Consider the following 20892-nt stretch of genomic DNA (forward strand, 5'->3'; position numbering starts at 1 on the left):
GTAATACTGAGTTAAAACATATCTCCCATCCATACCTATGTGCATCATACTTTTTAAAAGGACCTTTTCAAGGGAGTTTTTCTCACATGCCACGCTGCAGTTCCTTGTTTGCAGCATTGTTACCTCGTAGCTGTTTTTGCAGCCTGTGCATGCAAGCGTCTCCCTCCTCACTGCAGCAGTCAGTGAATGAGCCAGCCGGTGTCCGCAGTACATACCTGTGCTCACTGACATGTACTAACTCACTCTTCCTGCAGGCCATGGCAGAGGAACGCACAGCAATCATAACAATCAGAAGATGAATGTGGCCAAGAGAGAGGAAAGGGGGAGAAAAAGAGAGTATATATTAAAAAAATAAGGGTGAGAGGTAGAAGAGAATAAGGGTGAAAAAAGGGTGAAGAGGAAGAGGAGGAGAAGAGGAGGCAAGATAAAGTATAAGTCAGAAGTTGCCCAAGGCCACAGCCATTGGTGGAGTTGTGAGGGGAGGAGGGAAAGGAAGAGAGAAATCATTAAAGAACACCTGTCTGTTTCTGACTCCTAATAAATCAGTGTCTTCTTTATCTGTCTGCAGGTTTCTCTGCTGTCTGGAGAATGTAATGTTCTTTGAAGGAAGGGCAAGATGGAGAGAAGAATGAGAAAGTGGAGAAGGTAGATGGGGAGGCATGATAACGTTTAAAGTTCATCCCTTTAGCACAGTGAGTACAGAATCACTGACACATCAGCATTTCAGAGTCATTTGCATTCATCAAACTAGATTTATTCTGGTCTAAAAGGTCTAAAATGCAAACAGCTCACACAAAATATGTACTATATCAACACACTATTTCACTCCACCATTGTACACGAGCAGCTCTCAAAAATCCTCCATATAAACACTGTGCCGAGGATTCAAGTAGAAAAGACAGACATGCTCAGCATCAATGGACAGTAAACAACATTATATATACAGTACTACAGTGTATGTGTGCGCACGTATACAATAGGGTCCAATACAGTCTGACACCACTCTCCCATGAGGAAGTGGTCTCAGACTGTACATTCATCTCAAAGTGAAGACACCACATCATCTACATAATAATAACAGTTCTGTGAGCTCACAATAAAAGCATTGTAAATGTTAGCAGGAAATAAAATATCTTAGTGTATCAGCAAACTAAACTTTGATCTCAAGTCACTGTTCATAATGAGTAAAGAACCATAAGAGTAAACTCAAATTAAAGGGGCACTCTGCTGATTTTGCACAAAAAGGTCACTGTAATAGTCACGGGAAGAACTACTCATCCTGTGAAAACAGTTTCTAGAGAATTTTTGTCAAGGCTGACAAAACAAACCCTGAAGATGTAAACAGGGTTATCTCAGCTTGGGTTAGAACTGTCCACAGTTTGTAAGGGAGAAGACTGGTGTGGAGTTTCATAGGCATTTACCAGGCAGGGAGGGTCTTATCAAGTTGCAAAGTGGATCTTTGACTCGAAGAACCAGCTATTTTCAATGCAGCTGCTTATCGTATTGTACTGATGATTCAGCCACTATGCAGAAAATGAATTTCCAGAACTTTGGATGAGTGAAATAACTCCTCCCATTGCACAACTCTACGAAATATGCTATTGTTTGATTTGGCCACTCTGCTGCATTGTCCCCAAACTTTATGAGAGTGCAATACTAAATCACTGGAGTACCCCTTTGCTGTCATTTAAAAGCATTTAACATAAATGTAATACTGTGATGCATAGTAGAGGACACTGGACAGACTGGAGCCCCAGAGGACCCACTCAGGGTCTTGGGCCCACACTTTCTAGTCAACCATTACCTTTGTAACTATTTAGGAAACTGTCTTCTCACACATTTGACTTCCTTTCCTTTTGGACCAAGTTACTGTTGGATCAATTCCCAGTTTGGGCATTGTGAGTCCTTTTCAGAGCAACACATGTGTTTCCTAACATTTAAAGATATCAAATGCATAGGTCTAGTATGAATATTCAGTGCATCAGCCTAAAATCGTTGGTTTAGGTGAGTTTAGCCTCCAATACACACCTGCCCATCATAATGTTGACAGTATGACAGTCTTTACTTAGGGGAAAAGTTCACTAATGTTATCCCAGATGCAAAGGAGTGTCTTTTATTCCTCAAATAGGCCCCCCCCCCCTCCATCCCACCACTCCTTTTCCACACTGGAGTCCTAACTCATGTTTCCAAAGGACGCGTCACTTGCTTCAGGGAAGGCAGTGCAGTTGGGTTTGGACACGGAAGGAATGGGGAAGGAACAGAGAGAAAAAGGAGAGAATTAGTTCTGTCAGACTGACTTCTGTAAGAGGCATGAAAAGAGAAAAAAAGCTGACAGAGAATCTTTTCTGCAACAGGTACTGAATTATCGCTTACCATTATTATACTGTATTCTTGTGGCACATTCTGATCGTAAAAGCGACACTGGAAATAAACATATTGCCTCAACTACTACTGTATGCAACATTTTGGGAGTGAGACTAGAAGATCAATGCGAACCTGATGCCTGTGTGTTAAGTATGAAGCTGGAGTCAGGATCCATTTGCTTAACTGAGCATAAAAACTAAAAGCAGGAGGAAACCTATGGTCAAAGTAAAAAAAACACCAAATAAACACCTACTAATACCTCTAAAGGTGACTAATTAACATGCTGTAGCCCCTAACATAAACAGAAATGTGTGTGGTTTCATCGGAACTCTACAGAGACCAACACTAAAACTTGTGCTTTCCAACTTTATCTAGTAATCAGATACAGCGGAGGAAGTATTGGCCAGATGGATAAACTACTGCGTGTAAAGAACGCATACCTCCTTCTAAAATCACAAATTGTGTTTCTTTTATGTTTCTGTTCATGTATAATGAAAGAAACCAGACACAAGGGGTACCCTGGTAGCCTACTGGTTAAAGGTGCAGTGAGTAGAATTTAGTGGCATCTAGGAGAACATACTTACACTTAGTGTATCACCTGAAAATAAGAACTGTTGTGTTTTTATTACTTTAGAATGAGGCCTTTATATCTACATATAGAGCGGGTCCTCTTCCAAGGAGGCCGCCATATTGCACCGCCATGTTTCTACAGAAACCCAGAACAGACAAACAAAAGTCTGGCTCTAGGGAGGGTATTTTGCATTATTTGTGAGTTTCGCAGCAACCATAGGTTTTCCTACACTCTTGGAAGAAGGAGGACTATTCTCCATGGACAATCTGAATTTGTCCATGGAAAATGTTTCAAAAAATACTTTTCAGGTGATTACTACTGATTACCACTACCTATAACCCTCTTACATTGTGAGGCAGCTTTATTCATGCTGCTGATTGTTGCATAACTTGAAGTCTGACAATATGGATACTTGCGTGATCTTGTGAATCCAGCTGCCTTGCATGGTAAGGGGCTAGGGGAGATGGCTGACAGAGGAAAGTATCAACTATGCTAACAGACAGAGTTAGGCTGTTTCCAGTACTTAAGCTAAGCTAGGCTAACCATGGCCTGTATCCATAATGAACACACAGGCACATAAGATAATTTATAGTGAGGCTATGGTGTACATAGGGCTGGGCAATTCAGTATCACTATTTATTGAATTTGAGTGGTGTCACTTTTGTTAATAAGATAATATTGTGTTAGTCTTAAACAATAGTGCTGTCCAAATTTCAGCTTTACAAAAGATTTTAAATAAACATATTTGAAGAGTTGTGGGTGATGAAATAGAGTGGATCGCAGTTAACTGCAGTTGACATCAATTTAATAATTTTACATGTGACTTTTTCATGATTTGCAATACAATACATATCTATTCCAAAACATAACTGAAAAATACACTAACTGTATCAATCAGCCCTTGTTGAGCAGCAGTAAAATTGTGTCCTCAGCATGCATGCAGTCTCCCCACATCTCACCCCTCCTTAGCAATAAGACAATCAGCTCTAAAACTGAAACACGGGCAGCCCCACCAGAAGACAATGACTCTGACAATTGTGTGGTACTCACCTGTCCTCCTGCGGCAACATTCACTACATGAAACACACGACAACAGCATGGGTCAGAGCACAGGGACACACACACACATGAGGAGGAAAATACACTCTATAGGACTGTATCCTCACTTAAGAAACTGTGGATGTAACAGGCTTGGTGTGCTCGGGTACAAAACTTGACCATAGACACGGGCTGTATTTGAACTGTTCTACTGCCTACTGTTTACTTCCTGCTTCAATGTAATGATTTTTTTTTTATTCTAGTGAAATCATTCTGCCGTACGTTGATGTTAAACATCAACAGCAGTGCCGACAGAGGAAAGTATTAACTTGGCAAACAGACATCAGCCCACAAGCTGTATGGATGTAATAAAATCCATCTGATGCTGATATATTTAGGTCAGATCCCACATAGATTACCTTTAATGATCATGTTGCCTGCAGTGTATCGAGTTTATGACAGCTAGTTGGGCCGCAGGTGCTCTGTGGAGGTGTATATGTGGGTGGGTGAGCTTTTAAAAGCCTTTAAAATCTGGAATTTACTTATGGGAATCAACAGTCTCAGTGACAGGTTTATCACTGTGAACACTACTGCTGCACTGTTTCAATGATCACCTGTGTGGAACCATAGGGACAACATACATGTTATTGTGATATTTTGGGCAGATATCATTAAGCTAATTATTTTATTAGAAACTATTAATACTGTAGATACATCCATACATACATACGTTTTTCCAATGTTGTTTTGCAGCACTTTGAGCATCATCAGTTCTTTTCACCTCTATTAAATCTGGGGCAGCAGATATAATTAGTTATTTATTTGAATTGAAGAAATAAACTAAGATAAAACACAGTCAAAGACAAAGACAATACAGAGGGTTTATGACCAACAGATTAGCTAGGTGAGTCAGGAAAGTCAGAGTGAGCACATGAAACTGAAACCTTTGTGTGGCGGGATTAAGTAAGAAAATGTTTCAGTGAGATATGGTTGAACTGATACTTGACGTTTCTAGATATGATCAAAGATAAGGTTGATATCCTCTAACTTGATATCAATCCCACTTATGATATATCTGCATATATCAGCGTGATCATGCTCTTAAATGGTGACTTCATTGGACTACTGTAATTCTTTTAAAAAAGGGTCTATGTGAGCTTTACAAAGCTACATTTCCCTGACAATAAAATCCCCTGTTCCAGAAATCCTTAAAATCTCTTTCCTTAAATATTCAATTACAAAACTGGAATGTAAGGTTTTATGGATGTGTGTGTTGAACTGCATTGTGTGTGTGTGTGTGTGTCCCATGTTCTACTGACCTGGGCTGGAGGTGCCTGGAGAGACAGGGGCGGCACCTCGGCCTCGACTCACCAACAGGGCCTCCTGATTTTCGGTCAGAGCTTGCTTGGCCAGGTAGCGCTCCCTCTTAATCTTCAGCTCCAGGGATTCGGGGACATCAGGTACGATCCAGTCGATGGCTCGCAGTACAAAGAACACTACATGCTGGAGGAGAGACGCAAGCAGGCAACGAGACATTTAAACTTCCTTGTCAGACTGACAAAAACTGCCTTTCTGTCACAAAATCATATCGATTTTAAACTTACAGTTTATTGCACTTCACACGTGAAAATATGTGCATGTTATGTACTACTACTGAATTACTTTGTCTTTGTACCTCAGGATTCTCATTTTGGTGAAATTGTATTCAGCTCCATTTATTATGCTCTGATATTCTCTGATATCCTGAAGTACTTATTGATGACCCTAATTTTTCCTCTCTGGAAATACACCTCTGAAATATCCATTACTTTCCCAAATTTCCATGGCAGCCAAAAACTTTACTACTTGCTCTATAAATCCCCTCCACTGTGTCCCTCTCCTTTCTCCTGCTCTTTTCCTAGCACTTACATGTTTGTTCAGAAAACTGCTAACCCAGAATGCTTGTCCTACTTAGTTCTGGACGTCTGGGTTTACATTTACTCTACTTGTGACCCTTTAATGAAAATGCAGCCAAATGCCTGAAATGTCAGTGTAAACGAATAACAACGAGGAGAAGCTGAAGGAAGAAGGGAGAAATGTAGTGAGTCAGAGTGAAAATGGATGCAATTTAAAGTGAGGAGAAATGGTAAAACCACACAGAATGTCAGCTCCAAAATAATATACGAAATGAACTACTGATTCAGGTGAGTATCATATAGGATTGAAAAACCTACAAAATACAACAATAGAGGGTCAAATGACCAGTGGTTGAAATATGCACCTGGGAATGGAGGCACAGCCAAGGACGAGATGTAGGTGAAAGATAAAAAATGAATGACGTACATTAAAATCACTTGAACGAGCAGAAGGAAACAAATGTGCCCTAATAAAGAAAACAAATAAAGCAGCAGAGAGGCAAAGCAGCTTCCTTCATACCTCAAAAGCAATGATAAAACCAAGTCTGACAGCAAGGAGTTCCCAGTAGAAGAGTGAGTAGTTTCCATTGTTGTCTCTGAATGCTTTATATCTAAAAAAACAAAATATAACACAGTTACTGCAGAACTCACCATGTAATAGTCGGTGTATATGATATGTTGGAGTGGCACATAAGAAACCTGAGCAATGTTAAACATCAGTAATACTACCCTCTATTGGTCAAGTCTATGACCTGAAAATGTCATATGAATATGAAAATGAAGATGAAAACTGAAACGTTTTGAAATTTTGAAACAAGGATCTTGCAAAAAGTGACATGAAGTCAATCAACATATTGTGTACCTGCACATGGGGTCATCTGAGTAGTTAAGCGGGGCGTAAGCCAGTGTGAAATTGACGTATCCACTGAGATCATTATCAAACTTGTACTGGTAGAGGAGGCGAGGTAAGAAATCTGATGTGAAGGCGATTAGGAAAGCCTGCGGATGGACAAAACATAATGTTGAAAATCTATCTGGTATTATCATGACACTCATCCACACTGTCATGCTTGCAATGATGACATCTTGTAACGTCGTTGTCGGTCGACTCACATTGGCGATAACGGACAGGTGTGACAGGGCTTCCAGAATGTTGAACCAGACTCCGATGTTCTGGGCTCGCTCGGCTACGGGCCGGCGGTACTCGCACACAAACTTGTGGGCGTCCAGACGGATCTCCACCCAGTTGTTGAGGAGGGCGAAGAGCGGAGCGAGGGGGAACGCAGCCACGAAGATGGTGATGAACCCGAACTGGAGCACTGCAGCACAACAGTCCGTTTTAACATGTGTGATCAAATCTGACACTTGTTTTTTAGTTTTAAAAATGTTCATCATACTGCATTTTATTGAATTGTTAATGCAGTTTATTGTAGAACAAGTGACATTATATCTTCAAGATGCAGCAAGAGAGGATACTTGCCCATCTCCAGGTACTCTTCGAAAAGGCCTTCACACTCCACCAGCTGGTAGTCTTCCTCCCAGCGCTGAGGTTCATGGGATGCCTTACCCCCGAACACCTTAGCCAAAGACCTCTTCTGGCGCCAGGCCTTCACTTTACTGTCAGAGCAGAAAGGCAGAACGTGTTAAAAACAGCCTTGTGATTTTGTAACTGGGCCTACAAAACCACAAAAGCTCAGCTGGTGAGGATGTTTTCTCTTCTGTGTACATACATGCAATTCTGAATTTCTTCACACTGCTTTTCATTACTGTTAAAATATCTTTTATTGTTTTTTGTGTCTTTTCTGTTATATTGTCCACATGTATTACATGTGGACAACTGAATTAGTTTAGAGTATTGATGATGGGTTTTTATTTTTGTCATAATGGACTCAAAACTGCACAAGCAAAGGGTGATTGTTCTCCTGTGGCTTTGCAACTGATACCTTAGTAATACATTCTTCATATAAATGCCTCAAATCATTACCAATCACAAAAATAGCACACAATAGTCTTTTATTTCTCTTGAGATAATGACACAGGCTTCTCTGTACTGTCTCTGATCCCGAGGAGGAACAAACACACTGTCACACTCACAGCAGGTCAAAGCAGGTGTTTTCCACCAGCTATTCAAGTGAAAGCACCCAGTATGCCAGCTACAATATATGATCTTATCAGTCCAAAAGCAGCTGCATATAAGACATCACTTCTGGGATTAAAAATACATGATGATTAATGATGATGCTTTACTACAAACCCTCATAGTTCTCTTTTTGGAAGGCTCCTAAAAACTGAAAAGATGGTTACACTGCATTACAGCGCTACTAGTGGTCAAAATGTCAAGGAACACTATCTTTAAAATTTCTTCAAAGGTTTCCTGACTATCTGTGACAGCACTTTGTTTACTGAAGTCCTCTATAATCCTACCTTGGCTCTAGACACTGTTTCAGTGCCACAGAGCTACACTAGTGGGCTTTACTCTACTGGACAAACTCCTCTGCAATCAGGATGCAGAACCATCTGATGCAACACTTCAAAGCATTACGTCATGCAGGTAAATTGTAATTTTGCTGGTTCTGCTGATCCTTGTTGTCAGATATATCTAAACCCACACTGATGATAGCTATTATCTTTACAACAATGTACAATTCAATTTCATGAAAGTAATCATTTTAACTTGGTAAATTGCACTCCAGTCAGTTTGTAAAGGCCTCTTTTTGCAGTGGTTTATAATGTCTCCTGAAGCTGTTAAGTAAAAGCAAAGAAACCGTGAGATAAAAGAGACAGACAACATCATATTTTCAGTAAAAAACTGAAGGACACATACGGTAAAATGAACTCCTGAATGTTGTTGATGAGTTGCTTTCCCACCATGATGATGAAGAGTTGTTCAGCCAGTTCAATGAGACAGCCACCAGGACCACACTGCAATATAAAGACACAGAACAAACAAACAAATGTTTCTATGTTTGGATCTGTGATTTGTGATATTTTACCTGTGACATTTATTGTGATAAACCTTCCTATTGTGTTCATACTTTCAAAGACACTTTTATATTTTCTGATCAAAATAAGGCTCTTACATCCTCCACAATGGCCTACTGAATAAAATGGAACAAACACACACACACACACACACACACATAAACACATTGATCTAAGTGATTTTTGGGGCCATTGCATAGACTCACATTCACTTCCTGGAGTCCTAACCTAACCTTAATCTTAACCACTGACCCCAAAATCAGCCTTTTCTGCTCAGAAAATGGATTAACATACACACACACACGATATAATAATAATAATAATTTCAGCTTTTTTTTTTCATGCATGCTAATGAAATTAAACATAGGTCAAATTTGAGCCACAAACACACTCCTTTTAAAACACAATAGGAGGGTTAAGATGTAGAAGAAGAGACTCACGTCTTCATTTCTCATCCCAAACAAGGTCCCATAGTTGGTAGGGTAACCAACAAACCTGCCCACACAGAGGTAGGTAAAGGTAAATACTTTCTTTCTCACACTATATTGTTTGTGTGATCGTTGTGACTGACTCATGTCTCACCTTCCTTTAAAGAAAGCCACATAGAAAGGTGACGAGTAGAAATTGACAAACTGGAAGATGTACACCTTGAAGATGAGGGCATTGTCATACTGGGTTTGTGTTCGGTGCATCTCTGCCACAGAGAAAACAATAACACACAGTGTTAAACACATTAAGCCCACTATAATCATTTTAATGTTTCCCTAATGTTTTCTCTTTCAAATATGCTTGGCTAACAGGAATTTTTAAAAACCTGTCTGATCATGTGACTACTCGTTTTTTCCCCTTTTGACTTTTCATAGCAGGGTTTAGAAATCTAAGCAATTAACATGGCAAATCCAAAGGTTATTTTAGCCAATGAAAGTGATGGCTGAACCTATGACAAACAGAATAGTCCTATTCTTTAAACTTCAAGAGTGTAAATAAGTATTGACAACAACTCTGAACAACTTTCATTAGAATGAATGGGACGCCATTTTGGAACAGAAGCACTAAACATTTAAGCTTAATATCTGTGCCTTTTCCCCCTGTAACTGGGAGTTTCAGTGCTTATACATTACTGTTTTCCAAGTGGAGATGCCAAAGGATGGCAATAGCCTACTGGTCAATCTGTCTGTCAACCACTTGATTGAGAGAGAAATGTTGATTGGATTGTTACTACATGTGACATTTATGTTCCCTTGACTCTTCATCTAAGCTAGCACCATCAACTGGTCGATTTTAAATGTTTAAAGGTTTATGACCACAACTCATGACATTCTCATCAGCCTCAGCAATCATTTTTGTTTAGTATTCATTTTCATATCAGCAGATGTTAGCATGCTAACACACTAAATTATTAAATTGAACATATGTTAGCACGTTAACAACTACTATATTAGATTTACTTCACTATGACTGCTAAGGATCAAAAACAAACTTTTGATCTTTTATGTATCTTACAATTTTTTGTCTTACAGAGCTACTTACAAACTGTCTTTAGCTAAAAGATAGCTAAGTAATAGTACCTGGATATCATCACTATCTTTCTAAATGTGACATAGAAGGTTGATGTGCTGTCTAGCTGTAACTAGCTAATAAAGTCTCCCTAAATTTGACATTTTGTAGAGGCTAACTGAGTTGAGTGTCTTTAAGAGTTTAGACAAAGGTTAAACTTTGTCTCTTGATGGAATCTAAATTTGGAAATGTTATCAAAGTTGTCAATATGAACTAATTAGAAGGTTGTCATTATTTGTGTATCTATTTTTCCTGTGGACCACCATAATGCTGCCAGATGAATTCAACTTCAAGGTTTTCATCTACTCTGTGAGGAGCTTCAACTTTTAGTTAGTGGAGATCTAATGAGAGGCTGATATCAATGTACAGTATTATAGTTTGAGGTGTTTGAAAGGATTATTGTTTCTTACCCCATTTAGTGAGCTGCTCAGCTAATGCAGTGTAGACGCGGCCCATCAACAGGATTAGGCCTAGATTTACAATACTGCTGGAGATGTTGGCAATGGTACCTGCCTGGAGAGGAGAGCACACAAATGTATGGAGAACCAGTATACATACACACATAAACACACACCCACACACACACACACACACACACACACACACACACACACACACACACACACACACACACACACACACACACACACACACACACACACACACACACACACACATCACAACCTTTACAACAAAATGAAATGAAAACAGAAAAAGTTAAATCCACATATCCGTCTGTAGCTCCATGTAGCTCTGATATACCTCTGTGCGCAGGACGGGACTCCCAGTATGGAACATCATCATGCTGATGATACCGCGGCACATGACGACCGTCACCAGGAAGATCATCACCACACACAGCTGAGAGGGAAGACACAGGGATAATGGGTTAAAAGATTAGGAAAAAAAGCAGAAAATATACTGAACTTTGGAACTACAACATCTCTCTGAAGCAGTTCATGAGATTCATGCAGGTTTCCCCACTCTCACCACTGTAGATTTACTGCCTGCACACCATCACTGCCAAAGAAAGTGCAGCGAACAACATCATCATCATCACTCCCCACAGCTTGCTGACTGGTCCAGTCTGCTTGCTGCCAGGCTCAAATCAGGCTTGACTCTTAATGAATGATTTCTAGACTAACAACTTGCAGCATACACTGAGTTTAGGTGATTAAGTTGTTAAGGTGTGTGAGGTTACATGTGCAAACCTCTACTGATAACACCAAGTGATAGATAATAAGAGCTCTTGTAGGAAAAACAACAGTTCTGCATGGAGATCAATTACAGTAATTTTCCTAAAATGTATACTTTTTCACGATTGTTCCTTACAAATTGTTGCTTTGAATGGGAAGCCCTGATTAGTATAATACACAGTATGTTTCCAAGGCTATCCCACAGTGAATCACGCAACCTAATTTTCACAGGCTCTAAAAAAGGAAGAGATGATGCTTTGTACATATTTTAGTACCAGTTTAAATTCACTATCTATTTATTTCAGGAGGAAACATTTCCTTGCTTTGTTTTCAACAGTAAAAAAGAAAGCTACCCTTCAATGTCAGACAGTCCTCTTTGTTTGTTTTCCAGATACGTGATCATGGATACTGTTCTATTCAGTTTCCCTTTACAGGCTGTGTGTGTTGGTGCCATGGCACCATTTTAATTTTTCCACCTTCGTCACTATTGTCAGAGGAAGGGTGGGGGAAAGCTGATCCTCAGATCCCTTTTCAAGAACAAGTTAATCCTGGATTGAGCCTCAGTGTATGACTGAGATTATCAGATCATATCCAGCCCTGTGGGTGAATGACCTGGATGCATTATTAGACAAGGGCTCAGTTACCACTGCAGGATTCACTGGAACAGCACACAGGTGTAAACTTCCACACTTCTTTCTCACCAGTAAAATCTCAAAAGACAGTGAGACTCTCCAATGAAACTACGTACAATAAGAATGACTTAGAATAACAAAAATAAGCACATGTTTTGTACATACTTGTATGGGATCTGATTAAGATTTTGCATCAAAAATAAATCATGGAGTGTGATCATTTCCAATCAAAATAATCAAACAATCTACATTGCATTAAACAGATTGGTGCCTCTGACTTGCCAACGCCTGATTCATGAATAATTGCTCATATTACCAAACCAATATATTGACGTATCCCTACAAAATGTATTACAGCTCTTAAAAAGGTCACAAGGAAAGAATGTTCTGTTACCTCAAATACTCCATTTACAGTAATGCTGAATTCATAAACCTGAAAATCATTTTTAAACAGTGTCTCACCATCATAATGATGACCATGGAGCCAGTGAACATGCGGGACAGTCTGGTCTTCTCTGGAAAGTAGGGCTCTTTGACTCCAGTCACTGGGTTTTGTTCCATACTCGGTGCCATAGCTGCAAATTCTGGTCGAGGTCGCTCCTGAGGGAACCCAGTGATGATATCAGCATTAATGGATAGGCTCTTTGCTGGTTTTCTGAGGAGACTACAACTGCAAACTACATCTGGGGACCTAAAACAAAGTAATGCACCTCACGCCAGTGCCAGGAGAACCCCACACTATTCCCATTGTTCTGCAGGTCTACAGGCTACCATAAATATAGCATCAAAGAAAATACCTCTTCTTCATGGAAGTCCATGCAGTCCCAGTGATGGGCCAGGGTGGCCATCTTTCTCTTCCAGTACTCCAGGAATGTTACTGCCCAGAAGGACATGAACACACTGAAGAGGACTGTGCCTGGGTGGTCAAACAGGTAGCCCAGCTGCAAGGTAGAAAGGTAGAGTGCATTAATTTGGGAACAAATATCAGCTTTAAGCTTTAAGTTAACCATCTGCAGACTTCTTAGTTTCAGTAAAATGTTGTGAAAGGTCATTACCTTGGCCATGGTGCAGATTTCAGACAATTTCCAGGCCGTACATGTTTTACAGAGAGGACACATCTGATAACTAGCTCCGCTGTTACAGATTTCTTTACTGTTGACAGACACATAGACACAGATTAGTTACAATAGAGAAATCACATTTTAAAGCTCTCAAACCAGGATTGCTTTTCAGATTTGGATGAATCAAGCAGATATAACAGAAATAGAGATATTTTGATTTTAAATCACATGTAGTCATAATTATTAATGTGAGAACTAAGGGATTAACTCTAATAGACTTTGCATGCACAGAGTACAGTGTATATTGATTCCTGGATGAATGAGAAAAAGCATCAGATAATAGGTGTTGAAATTAGTGTGCAAGCCTGCTGCCTGGGAATAGAGCTGCATTTTCCCTTATTAAAGTTATTCAGTGAGTTATTGAAACCATGACTACACGTCTGCTCCACAAATAAATCCGGGAATCATCAAGAGATGCCTTTCCTCTATATTCATATAAATGGAGATTAAGCTGCACTAATTGTCCATTACCACGAGACGTCTGCAGTTTATCTTTCCTGCAGACTGGCCTGCACCCTGTCGCCAGTCATCAATGGCTTTAATCTACAGTGTGAACTAATTAACTCCATGAATCTGAGACATTTGACTGTTTTCTTTCCTAAGATATTGACTCATCTTCCATTCTCTCTAAACTCCCTTCTTGCTTTGTAGGGGGATTCATTTTCCGTCAATGACACCAACAGGATTACACAGCAACAGATTGGTAATACACACACACTGCAACATTAGGGGAGACACACTGAAAGTACATGTGTGTGCTGTGTCAGTATAACCCACTGTGGTGCTGAATAATGTGTAATGAATTGGGCACAGACATATCCCACGTGGACTGTATAATTATGAGGTTTGTTTTTATGCAGAACAGGCTGGGCTTTGATGTATTTGCATCTCAAACTGTGCTTGTTTAAACATAATTAGGGGAAAGTGTGTCAGCACAGTTTTACATTTTGGCCAATTCCTTAAAGGCATAGTTCAACATTTTGGGTAATATGCTTATTATCTTTCTTTCTGGGAGCAAAATGAATGCATTAATACTAATCTCATGTCTGTGTGTTAAGTACAGAGCCAGACTATGGCTATGGTGTTGGAAACAAGATTGGGTCAGTAAGCACAGGATTTGGTTTTGGTCTTTGTGCAGACACGTTGGTACCAAACCTGGCAACCTCACTGTAACGACAAGACCTCGGAAAGTAACTGCGCCCAGTTGCTGCTGCTTGCCAATAAATTGTTTCACCATATAACTCACACGAAAATCACAAACTGCCTTTGAAAGTGCTATTGAATGGTAATTCCCCATTGAATTTCCATTCATTTCCCAGGATTTTCTTGAGACTGTTGCTTTATAGACATCCTCATTATGCGTCCTGACTGAGAATGAGTGGAATGTGACCACAAACACACCTAGTGAATTATAGACTATTATGTTTGCTTATTTTACTTGTCGTTTTAATTTTGTGAAACAACTGCTTAAACGTTTATCAGTGACATAATAGCACTTAGTGTAACAATAGCATAAGTATCAAAGAGTCACAAGAGAATACTCGACCAGCTATGTTGCATAGTTCCCCTTAAAAATTTGACATCAACTAAATGTTACAGTCACATAATCGTCACTTCATTAATCGTGTTTTAAAATGTTGATTTCTTTAGCTCTTCATGCATACATTTTGTTAATGCTACATTCCATATAGTTCCTTGTCATTTTTTAAAGTTATGCAATAATATAACACTTTCTGTGTAGTGTGTGGACTCACGCTGGTGTGTTAGTGCCCATGGACATGACTCCAGACACAAAGACCAGGGTGCCAACCAATGCCGCAGGGAGCAGCCAGGCTGTGTAGTAACCTGTAGAGACATAAAGCTACTTTAGGCTGCAGATTTTAGCTTATGTGCAATTACACTGCAGCATGCCGCTGTTTAATGCTGGAATATCCTTGATGAAGAGACTATATTGGGATTTCAGAAGGAGTGTGTCTCGTGCTGCAGATTATAGTTCTATTGTCTCAACATGAACTGTAGTTTGATGTTCTGTAAATAGTAGAGGCCCCTTTAGCAGCAATTACAGCATTTAGTCTTAGTGAACAGATGTCCACAGAAGTCTCAGCTGTCTGTCAAGAGTATTGCAGGATTTCCTAGCAGATCTATTTATATTTTGCTGAATTTATTTGACCTCTCCACCTTTACAAACCTTCCAGGGTGAGAAGCATCAACAGCATCGGACCACAGGATCTTTTTTACTTTAAGAGTGACCTTCAGTCCACCGAACACAAAATTCACAAACCAGCTGTTGGAGCCTTCAAGTTACAGATGTATTTAATCTAAATTACTTGTGTCACCTTCAGTAAAATCAGATTTAATTGCCGTTTTTCCATTTTTATTTTTTATGTTGATAATTTATTTGAATTGCTGAACAAATCTTGGATGTGAGCGGGAAGGCTGAAGGTGATCTCTATTCAACTTCATGTTTACCTGACTAACAATTTATATTTGAGGAGGTCTGACTTTCAAAAAAAAGGAGAAATTGTCTGACTGAATAAGAATTCATATTTACCCAGCCAGGCAAAGTAGAGGGCAATCTTCTCTCCATAGTACTCCCTGATGTGGTCCAGTGGTTGGTACTTGTACCATTTCCACCAGCGGGCCCAGTAGTGGTAAAGAATCTGCCTCTGGTTCAACTCGTCAGGACGGATTTCATATCTAGGAAGCTGAAAAGGGCCCTGTGGGATAAAACATGCTGAATCAAAAGGGAAAGCAGTAGAAAAAACAGATTTCAAAGCAGATATAAATAATATCACACCTCGTGCAGGGGGAAAGCTGCAGTGTACGCCCCTTCATTTACAAGTCTGTCCACGCCAACCTCTGCCCTCTTCCTTTTGCCGTACACCGTCCCGGCAAGAATCTCATACACCTGAAATAATACGCAAACTCTCACTCCATGACAGAATAATTTACAGTACATACAATGTGGAGGAAGCCCAGTTACTCACTACACGGTGTCTCTGTATATTAGTGAAGTAGGTTTCATGGTTGTCACAGCCAAGGAATCTAAAAAAGACAGACATTCACTTAGCCAATTATACTATACTGTAAAATAATGTAAACTGATCCTGTTATTACTAAAGTTAACCAGAACTCACCTGTTCATCTTTGACTTGCGAAAGGCACATGTGTAATAATCCAACGGCCTGTTTGGTACTGACTCTGTCATTGCGTTAGGTATGCATAGTCTTTTCAGTACCCGAGCAGACGCGTTTAAGTCCACATTTGGTTGTGCCTGGAAGCCAAACACACAGTCATTCAGCATCTCAAGTTTTATCATCAATGTCTTTATAAAGTTATAATTCTTAAAGGCTCAGTTGATTTGGTGACTCTCATGGTTACTGGTGTTAATGCCTCAGAAATGATACTGTGGAAGCAGCAAACATGCCTTCAGTGGCTAGACTGTCAATAATGCAACAGAAGAAGAGCAACCCACATCTGTTAACAATGCAGCCACACAAACTCTGAGATTAGAGGTTTTGTAAATAAGAAAAGGAAGACAGCCAACAATGTCCTCCAACAAGGTAATCAGAGTTGTCATCAGCTTTTATCCTCTGCATCGCTTCCAGTGGGTAGTGATGCAGTTTTAATGATGCAGTAGTAGTGATGTACACTTTTGTGTCCTGTCAATCCTTTGTGCAGGGGAACACATTTGAATCTCACTCAGGATAGGCGAACTCCATCAGTAACAATAAAAGCTGCAGTTTGATGTAATAACAACACACAAGAGACTGCAGCCATGCTAGCATCTCTGTGAGGCTGTGTTTAGGCAAAGAGGAGCTGCTTTGAGCTAAATGCTAGCATCAGGATGCTCAACATGCTTATATGCTCAAAAATGCTAACATGTATACTATGCTTATGCTCATGTTAGCAAGCTAAGGTACTCTAATTAGCACTAAACACAAAACACAGCTGAAGCTAATGGGGTGTCATTAGTTTCGCAGTTATTTAGCCATAAAAGTATTGAACAAATTCAAATGTTGACCTAATAATGAAAAGTTAAGGGACCCTGAGGGGGACGTGAATGTGTCTGGCAAATTTCAGGACAATCCATCCAATAGTTGTTGAGCCTCAGTTTTGGACCATTTCAATTTGGAGCAAAATGGTGGACCAACCAACCACCTGACTGAGAGACTGGCATTGCCATCCATAGAGACAGTATACAAATCTAAGTATTATAACTTTAAATTAGAAATGTGTGATAATTATAAACAACTGCACTGACCTGTAATGGAGCTCTCAGGCAGAGCTCCTCAGCATAATACACCATCACATCCCAAGGAGCACTAAGTTTCAGAAAGTGTACTGTTTTTTTTTCATTTGCAGTTTCCTCCTAAATGAAAGAAAGGTAAGACGTTCAAATAAATATTGAGCAGACTGAGAACTTTTAATAAGACAAATGATCTTCAGTCTAATCTTCAGTACCTTCTCCATCAGCAATCCAGCAACCTCTAGATTCTGAACAAACTTCTCCCGCCACTGTGCCAGCTGTGCCTTCCTTCGTGCAGACCTGCTATTTTCCTCAGTGGGCGCAGCCTCCCCGTCCTCACCAGTCACCTCATCCCTGTCCCTCCCTTTGCCTCGCCGTTTCCTTCGAGAGCGAACCTCCCACACCAGCACAAAGTCTACAGCCAACATCATCATCAACATTAAGCACACAGGTCCAAAGGTTAAACGAGGGACTCACTCCGTCATCCATCATTGAGCTTATGACAGCTAATACAATGTGAGCTGCTGATGCTGCTTACCAATTTTGGTTCTTCCATCTCTGAAGTAATTCCCTGGCTGTGGAACCGGCTGGGTACTTCTTGTATTGAAGTGAATATCGATTGGGTCATTATCATCCCTATCCGCATCATCATCACAAGCTGCGGCTGAGAACTGAAAGTATTCACGCAGTTTAGTTATCTAAATTTACAAATTAAAAGCAAGTGATAGCTGCTGTCTGTTTTCTGCTCCATTTCCTGCATGTAAACCCACTGCATTAGATATGGATAGTTAATTTCCTTTGCCATTACACAACAGCATAAAAGCCTCTACTTTGCAATAAAGATTCCAGAAAGATGAGATGGAAAATGACCACTGAGCTTTTTACAGCATGCTTGAAAACAGTCTTTCACTACAGCAAAGTCATGTTTCACCAAAAGATAATCTTTAATTCACAAGTAATATACTGCACCTCATAATACTTTATACTCCTGGCACATATCACACAGAGGATAAAAACCCTTCTAGATACCCTTCCACTGCAACACCTCAGAGATGTCAGTGAAGGGATGAGGCAGGGGAGCAGGGTATTCAATGGCGGCTGTGTGAATGTCCACTTATTTTCAATATTTATGTGATTCATATATGAAAGGGTAACACACTGCAGTATATGTAGGGTTCATAGGAAAAATAAAATAAAATAGTGCTTACATATCTTGGCGGGATGAAGCACCCATTCTGCAGACTTCCATAGCTGTCTGTGGTTTGGGCTTCACCCCCATAGTCCAGATCCAGGAGGACATCTCGGTCTCCTTTCAGCAGCTCTGAGCCCTTCCTCAACATGACGTGAGGATGACAAAAGGTCCTGCAGATTGATACACATACTGAGCATTGAAATTGAAATTAAACATGCACATGAAATTAAACTGCAAAAAAAAAAAAATCATTGCTTATTGCCTAATTATTTCCCACTACGACTACAGACATGATTTGAAGGAAGGGACTGAAAAGAAAGAAAAAAAAGGGTGATACTCTACCTTTGTTGTGGGGAAGACGAGGCTGCTGATAAGGTCTGGATTTTCAGCAATATGTGCTCTCCCTGTCCTCTCCCTCCTCTCTATCTCTGCATCCGTCATGCTCCTCTGCTCCACAGCTAGATAGCTGTGGAATACCGTAATGGACCTAACATGCAGGCAGCAACTTGTACTTTTCTGCGTTTCAGCATCAGGATATACAGTACACGGCACATCCCCACATAATAAATAATGTAATAGTCAGTCAGAGGCAGAGGGTGGGAGAGTAAAACCTGAGCTCTCACTAGCACGCTCATGATGAAGAATAAAACATGTGAGGGGGGATTCTCTGTGATATTATTGGGTATTCCTTCATCCATGCAAACTGTTTCGTACATTGCTTTTAATTGGTCTGGAAACGTTCACACAGTTATTATAAATTATTAACAGAACAAGAAAATGAACTCCACCCCTCCTGATATCACGGGCAAGACACTGAGATTGAGCCTTCAAATGCTGTTGGCAAATATTAATGAATCCATCCACATCCACACTAAAGGTGACATGTTTTTTTTTCTCCAACACTCCTCCTCCTTCCTCTCAGTAGACCGCATTGCTGCAGTCAAAACAGAGCAGAATGTAAAAAGAGTGTGAAAGGATAAGCAAAGAGGGGGAGGGAAAGGGAGATGGTGGGAAGAAGCAGGGAAGTGTATAGCTAACGGACTGCACGGTATTAAAATTGCATAAGAAGAGAAGTGAGAAATTGGAGAGCAGAATCAATGAGGGAAAGCACATTAAACTAGCTTTAAACACTAGTTAATGGGGGGAAATGTGCTGTCTGGATAATTAATAGACCAGAGTTCACTGCAAAGCAGCATTGCAATTCTGGGGGTGAATCTATATACATACAATACACCACTCTAGAGGTCTCAGTCTCTGCAATCTGAGATTCCAAGTCTACTTTTGAAAGGAATTAATAATGATAATATAAGAAATAAGTTCTAACTGGGGCTAGTCAAATAAATTCTATATTACTATAAACACTCAAATGTTGTATAAGTAATAACTGTAATATTATACATAAAATACCTGAAATATCAAAATGTGCCAATGTAGTTTCTTTGTGAAAATAAATGTATTTTCTGGAGAGAAAGTGAGGGGGCGTCAGTGTACTTCCTTCTTTACTGATCAAAGATGTACAGACATTTACGGAGCACATTCACGCTCCCCAGAAAATGAACCCTCTCCATTTCCAACACTATGAGCTTTCTTATAGCCTCAACCTCAGGACAAGGTGTAAATCTGCATTTAAGATACCTTGTAGTCCAACAGGCAGATTTCCTTGAAATTTGATGAGCACATTTATGGATCGAAGAGGATTAATCCTTTTCATTTCAATGAGCCCATGGCCTCCCCTGAAGGATCATTCCTAGGAAATTGTATCACTACTGCTGGTAAGGATTTAATCATCAATATGGCTTTAATTGCATCCTTAGTAGGGCAGGGTGGTCTGAATGGTGGAAAAACTGGGTTAAATTATTAGTGAAAAGTTCCTCCTGTTTTAGGGCCACAGCCGTTTTTACATCTTTATTGGACAAATAATACTTTTCTCTTTCCTTTCTCTTAAGTTTGCTTTGTACCTCCCATAGGTCATCTATCTCATCAATCTGACAGCGTTTCTCGTCCTTGACTTGATATTTGCTGAATCATTCTGTGATTGTGATCTTTCTCCCTGTAACTTCAGCATCCTTTTTTTAAATCTGTGCTGCTTTGTTGC

At 39.9% G+C, this 20892-nt stretch overlaps 1 protein-coding gene across 1 annotated transcript; it reads right to left on the reverse strand.

The window, feature by feature from the left end:
* Positions 1 to 5222: 5222 nt before the first annotated feature.
* On the reverse strand, positions 5223 to 18994 carry ano11 (anoctamin 11). The gene is made up of 22 exons (XM_062427032.1): positions 18814 to 18994; positions 18144 to 18276; positions 17821 to 18020; positions 17621 to 17728; positions 16494 to 16630; positions 16344 to 16401; positions 16154 to 16264; positions 15908 to 16073; positions 15111 to 15201; positions 13291 to 13387; positions 13033 to 13176; positions 12698 to 12835; positions 11170 to 11268; positions 10818 to 10920; positions 9433 to 9544; positions 9291 to 9345; positions 8693 to 8790; positions 7349 to 7485; positions 6982 to 7187; positions 6731 to 6867; positions 6389 to 6479; positions 5223 to 5476 (listed from the first exon to the last, which is right to left on the reverse strand). The coding sequence occupies exons 1-22, from the start codon at positions 18943 to 18945 to the stop codon at positions 5285 to 5287; spliced, it is 2745 nt and encodes a 914-aa protein (XP_062283016.1). The 5' UTR covers positions 18946 to 18994; the 3' UTR covers positions 5223 to 5284.
* Positions 18995 to 20892: the final 1898 nt, after the last annotated feature.

Source organism: Scomber scombrus, chromosome 10 (assembly GCF_963691925.1).
Source record: "Scomber scombrus chromosome 10, fScoSco1.1, whole genome shotgun sequence".
Lineage (NCBI taxonomy): Eukaryota > Metazoa > Chordata > Actinopteri > Scombriformes > Scombridae > Scomber > Scomber scombrus.